This window comes from Gossypium arboreum, chromosome 10, assembly GCF_025698485.1.
Source record: "Gossypium arboreum isolate Shixiya-1 chromosome 10, ASM2569848v2, whole genome shotgun sequence".
Lineage (NCBI taxonomy): Eukaryota > Viridiplantae > Streptophyta > Magnoliopsida > Malvales > Malvaceae > Gossypium > Gossypium arboreum.
Window position 1 is genome coordinate 47,284,809 of NC_069079.1, and position 6,769 is coordinate 47,291,577.

General features: G+C 34.5%; 1 protein-coding gene across 1 annotated transcript; it reads left to right on the forward strand.

The window, feature by feature from the left end:
* The first annotated feature begins 4,409 nt into the window (after positions 1-4,409).
* Positions 4,410-6,373, forward strand: LOC108474625 (uncharacterized). Its single transcript, XM_017776612.1, has 2 exons — positions 4,410-5,824; positions 6,274-6,373. The coding sequence occupies exons 1-2, from the start codon at positions 4,410-4,412 to the stop codon at positions 6,371-6,373; spliced, it is 1,515 nt and encodes a 504-aa protein (XP_017632101.1).
* Positions 6,374-6,769: the final 396 nt, after the last annotated feature.

The window sequence follows — 6,769 nt, forward strand, 5'->3', positions numbered from 1 at the left end:
GAGGATTTTGAAGTTTTTTTTTTTAAAAAAACTGATTGAAAATTGAATTATGGGCAAAATTTTGACATATATAGCATTACAAAAATGACGTTGTTTTTCTTAGTTCAATAAGCTTCAAAATGGCGTCGTTCCAAAGCTAGGATCCGCGCGTTGACCCGAGATCTGGGTAGGATCCGCGCATTTTTGTTTAAAGGGCAAATTACCTGATTTATCCTTTCGCATTTTTTAAATTTACAATTCCATTTTATTTTTATTTTAAATTGACCCCAATCTTTTATGATTAATTCAATCTAGTCCTAATGGCTATTAAAGCCTATTTTGGGAACAACGTCGTTTTCTTGGATTAGGGCTAACGCACATTTCAATTAGGCCCAAAATTTTTCATTTATTTGTAATTAACCCTAAATTTTTTTTAAATTAAATTAAATTTTAATCTCCTTTTTATATAAATTCAATTTATTTTTAAATACTATATATTTTTATAAACATTAGTTATATATAAAAGTACATATAGTATTTATATTTGTATATTATTTATTATATTATTATACATTATTATATATTATATTACATACATTTTACTATATATATATATATTATTTTATATATTATCTATCATATTGTTTATATCATTATATATTTTGTTTATAAATTTTATTATAAGTTACATATTTTACCATATATTATTCCTTACATTACTTTTATTTTATTATAAAATATACATTATTTTATTACTCATTAATTACATATGTTTTTAAATTTTATATGGGTAATATCAATATTTAGCACATTATTTTAATATATTAAGTTATTATATCCTATAATATGATTTATATATATATTAATCATTTTTTAAAAAAAGTTCTCCTTTATCATTCTTATATTATTCTAAAATTTTTAAATATCTTTATTTTTATTTTATTTGATTTATATTTTATATGTTTATAATTTGCTTATTTATTTTTGTTTTTTATTTTTAGTATTGTTTTAGTAGGTTAAATTTTTATAGATTAGTTGTTATTTTATGTTATTACATATTCGCATGAAAATTAATTATTTATGTTGATTTAAGTTACATTTGCATGAAATATTATTGTATATATATATTGCAATTTATATTGTTGTATTCATTATACTCAACGTTGTATTTTGCATGTAACGATAATGCATGTATATTTATATTATCTATGATCATATATGCATAAAATGATAACGTATATTGTGTAATTTATGCTTTTATTCATCATTTTTTTATATATTATATTTGCATGGAATGTTAAAGTAGGTATCATATAGGATAATTTATTTAATATTGATCCTTTGCAATATGTTAAATGCATTATCACTTTAAAAAACTTTATATTTCATTCGATCCAAAAAGAATTTAAAAAATGAGGCAATATTTTTTGGTAGTTAGAAATTCGGGAAGTAGTGCCCTAATATACTGGGTTGCGATTTCTCGTTTGTCTAAATGCCTAAAATATCCTTCTAAATAAGTTTTGAAAATCACAAGATGATTTTTGTTACGAAAGTTTAAGAATATCGTGTCCAATCATGTTGGATGTGATATTTATATTCTTTTAAAGCGAAGGAATCTTGATTCTTTTTAACTTAAATTATTATGGTTTTAAAAGAGATCTTATTTCTAATTTCTTTTAAACTTTTGACATTAAGGAAAAATTATTCAATTTGGTACCAATTTTGGGCGTTGCGAGTGTGCTAACCCTTCCTCGTACGTAACCAACTCCCGAACCTATTTTCTTATAATTTCGTAGACCAAAATATTTTATAAGGTGATCCAATCACACCTAAAAAGGTTGGTGGCGACTCCTGTTTTCAAAATACCCGCCCTTTTTAAAAAAAAGGTTTTGACAGCTTGGCGACTCCACTGGGGATAAATAAGAGAGTCAAGCCAAGAAATTGATTATTTTCTGTCTTAATGTCGGAAGTTTGGAAAATTTTACATATATTGATCATTTTACATATGTTTGCTGCATATGTTTGTTATCTTGTTTCCGTGAACATTGCATTTGCATGACCGCTGTGGTCGCACCCTTAAGTGGGAGTGAAAAGCTATGCTTTCGTGAGGTTTTTACCTCCGTATGAGCTAGTGGATTACTTCCGGGATACATCTGTACCTATGTCTTCGTGAGATTTTCATCTCCGTGTGGCCATAGGGAAATATGTTCCCCTGAACCGAACTTGATCCATATGAGCCCATAATGGGTGAGAACCGAGGAATCTGCTGGTTCAGGTACCCTTGCTTTAGAACTGAAACGCATATAGTAAACTTTAAGTGCTTACCCAAGGGAGTAGAGTGATAACCTTTAGTAAGGTATTCTTATAAGTGCTTGTTTGTTATACTTTTATATGATACTGACTTACTTTATTTTGCTATCATTGCATGTCACTCAACATTTAAAGGTGCCGATTCACGGTTCGATTTCTAGATTAGAAAGTTTTGTAATGAGGAACGAATATCTTGATAAAGTGGAGGACAACGCTTCTGTCTGTGCATGGTCAGAGAAAACCCAGTTAGCGAAAGGGGATAGTGTCATTGAGGGGTACACGTTAGAGTTATGGGACTTCACTCGTATCAGTTCGACACAGAATGAGTTTCAGGAGTTAAAGGACATTTGGACTCAATGGGATGACGAGGCTAAGCAGCTGGTCTACTAGAATTATGGAGATCTTCCTTTTTACTAGACATCAAGGTGGATAAGCATTTGTTTCGAGCTATGGCACAATTCTAGAACCCTGTTTATAGTTGTTTTATATTTGGGGAGGTAGACTTAGTACCTACTTTGGAGGAGTATACGACCTTGCTTCGCTGTCCAAAAATTCAAGGTAACAAAGCTTATGTTAGGGCTGCTAATCTCTCTACTTTCGTGAAGAAATTAATGATGATCACAAGGGTGAGTGAACAGTGGGCCGTAGCTCGAATCCAACAGAAGGGGATAGTAAATGCATTCTATGGGAAAGTTTAAGGGATTTGATATTGACACACCCAGATGTGATGAAGAGAGTTGATGTTTTGGCCTTAAGTATTTATGGTTGGTTGATTTTCCCTAAAGCTATTGGGCACATAGACGAAGCAGTTGCAGATTTATTTGATCGACTTAGTAAACAGAACACGCCTATGCCTGTAATCCTAGCCGAGACGTTTAGATCTTCGAGTGCGTGTCGGGGAGCTGGTAAAGGTTGATTCATTAGATGTCCACAGCTGTTGTTAGTGTGGTTCCACAGTCACTTTTGGAAAATTGATAGGGTTCCTTGCCAAGTGTTCTTTGAGGATTATTCTCCTTTAAGGGAAGCAGCAGTTACGCATAGGAGGGACGACATCACAGAGGAAAGGTGGATAGAAATACTTCAGAATCTTTGAGAGGAAGATGTTATGTGGAAAGCCCCTTGGATGACTCCTAGCGAAATCCTTTATCGTTGTGGGAACTTTGATTGGGTACCTCTTCCTGGAATTTGAGGGGTTGTTGGTTATGCACCATTACTTGTCCTAAGGTAATACAAGGCAGAGCAGTTTATACCAGCAACACAAGGGCTAGCTCAGAGTGAAAGAAATGCAAGAGCAGTTATAGGAATAATTGGCAAAAATTCAACAGGAGATGAAAGATTAAATGTTGGAGGCCTAAAGGAATATGATGGCTGAAATGGCTCAGCTACTGAAAGGGGCAACAGATAAAGGAAAGGCCCCTATGACTATCACTAAAGAGGATAATGAGGACCATCCTCTGGGTTTTACTCTACCCCATGTACAAACTCAATCTTAGGCGTATCCCCGAAGGCCATCTATCACAATAAGATCTCAACATGGGCAAGTTGATGCTGGAATACCCATGAATTTTCAAACTGGCTCGGGATTTAACTCAGGAGATAATCCTGCCAATCTAGTTATCCCTGATTTAGATGTAGCAGAGAAGGAAGAGATGAGACTCGAATCATCAAGGCAATTAAAGGAACATTGCAGATGGTTAGAGGACAAATTTAAGGCATTGGAAAACACTGATAATCATCAGGGAATTGATGCTAAGGACTTGAGTTTAGTCCCAGATTTGGTGCTTTCTCATAAGTTCAAGATGTTGGAGTTTGAGAAGTACAATGGGACTACTTGCCCTGAAGCCCATATCACCATGTTCTGCAGACGGATGACTGGTTATGTAAACAATGATCAATTATTGATCCATTGTTTTTAGGATAGTTTGGTTGGGGCAGCGGCTAGGTAGTATAATCAACTGAGTCGCGCAAGGATTGGTTCTTGGAGAGACTTAACGCAAGCCTTTATGCAGCAATATAATCATGTGACTGACATGACTCCTAATAGAATCACTTTGCAAAATATGGAAAAGAAGCCTAAAGAGAGCTTTAGGCAATATGCACAGAGATGGAGGGAGGTTGCCATGCAAGTTCAACCACTGCTCTTGGAGAAAGAAACTACCATGCTGTTCATCCATACTTTGAAGGCCCCATTCATTACTCACATGATTGGAAGTACCACCAAGAGTTTTGCTAATATAGTTATGGCAGGAGAAATGATTGAAAATGCTATAAAGGGTGGCAAGATAGAGGGGGAAGCTGTTAAAATATCGGCCCCAAGAAGGAAAAACAATGAGGTGAATAATATGAATAGTTATAATTCGAAGGCAATTACGGTTAGTCAGCCCAGAGCAACTACAGTTGGGCAACAAGATTCTCAAAAGCAGGGATCTGGTTTGAGACAAATTTCTAAAAATGTCTCATTTACGCCTATTCCAGTGACATATCGGGAGCTTTATCAAAGTTTATTCAATGCGCATGCAATAGCTCCTTTTCATTTGAAACCATTACAACCCCCATATCCCAAATGGTATGATGCAAACGCCAAATGTGAATATCATGCGGGGATATCGGGGCATTCAATTGAAAATTGCACTGGTTTTAAAAAGGCAGTGGAAAGACTAATCAAGATAGGGGTCGTAAAATTTGATGACACCTCTAGTACAGAAAACCTGTTGCCAAATCATGGTGATCAAGGGGTAAATGCAATTGGGGACACTGATATGAGAAAGATCAAAGAGGATGTGACCGAGGTGAGAATGCCGATGAAAATGATTTTGGAAGAAATGGTGAATAGAGAGATGATAATCTCTAAAGAAAGGATTAGAAGAGTGAGGGACTACTGTGAGTTCCATGCTGAAGAGGGGCATGAGATTCAGGAATGGGACGAGTTTAAGGCCTTGGTACAAAGCCTTATGAATAATAAGGAGTTGGAATTTTATGAAGCTGGCTCATATAAGGGACGTATATGTACATTAGAAGGTGGACCAAAGAATCAAAACCGGCTAAAGATCATTATTTCTTTACCAAGAAATAATGAAGTTGAAATGCCAACGGTACCAAAAGTCATTATTCATAAACTTGTTTCATTTCCTTATAAGGATAACAAGAGGGTACCTTGGAATTATAACTGCAACGTGACAATGCCGGAGAAGGAGGATATAGCTAGTGCCTCTAAGGAAGTTCAAGATGAGGGTTCTTATACACGTAGTGGGAAGCGTTATGATGTAGAAGGCGTAGGAGTTGAGCCCGCAAAAGCAAAAGCTTGTGACAAAGGAAAGGGGACTGAAATTCTGGTTAATGAGCCAGTGAAGGAAGAAGAAGCCAGAGAATTTTTAAAATTCTTGAAACACAGTGAGTACAGCGTAGTTGAACAATTGTGCAAACAACTAGCTCGTATATCAATATTGGCTTTGCTTCTGAGCTCAAAGGTACATCGTGAGGCGTTAATGAAGGTGCTCAATGAGACTTATGTTACTAATGATATATCCGTCAACAAGTTGGATCGATTGGTTAGTAACATAAGTGCTGACAATTTCATTTATTTCCTCGTACGTAACTGACTCCCGAACCTGTTTTCTCATAATTTCGTAAACCAAAATATTTTATAAGGTGATCCAATCACACCTAAAAAGGTTGGTGGCGACTCTTGTTTTCAAAATACCCTCCCCTTTTAAAAAAAAGGTTTCGACAAAACCAACTAGGAAATTGCTTCTCTTGAACTAGAGCCAAATCACTTTAAGACATCACACTCAAAAGTTCTAGCAAAGTATTGTTGAATTTCTACTTTATGATTATTAAGAATATGCCTATGTACCATTCTGTAAAACATCCCTAGCTCCTTAAGCTCCGATGATCCAAAATAACGGATATGTTGCCCAAATATCGTAATATAGTGTTCAGTATTAGACTGAATGTTTGCATTTCTATCTCACCGACTATGTGCAGTCTCAATGCCTTCAAGTATAATCCAAAAAAAGTCCACGCTTCGTTGGCTACATATGCTTCTGCAATTGATCCCTCTAGTAGTGCTTTATTACACACATAATTCTTGAAAGTACCCAACATCACTCTATACCAGACATTCATTTACTTGAGACAAGCCCCGCAAGCATGGCTTCATCCAGAGGATGCAAACATATATGTGTCATTGAAGTAAAAAAGGATGGTGGAAAAAAATTTTCCATCGTGCAGAGAATACATATAAATGATTTCACGTTTCATTTTCTAGTAAAATATCATTTAAGCATATAATAACTCTGTATAAAATGTAATTAAATAAATAAAAGACTTAAACACAAAATCCTTAAATAATCATGCATGACATTTAGTGTCACAATCAGATATTAGAATAGGAAAATTTTAGAAAAAAAAAAGTAATATATTCGATTCTCTTATGAATTTAATTACAAAAAAATATTCTTTAAAACTTTCACAAAAATTT

Bases quoted from the DNA above. Each gene is read 5' to 3' on its own strand.
- LOC108474625 (XM_017776612.1), top strand. From the start codon at position 4,410: ATGCAAGTTCAACCACTGCTCTTGGAGAAAGAAACTACCATGCTGTTC. The intron at 5,825-6,273 runs GTTGGATCGATT...GACTATGTGCAG, and splicing joins AATGATATATCCGTCAACAA to TCTCAATGCCTTCAAGTATA.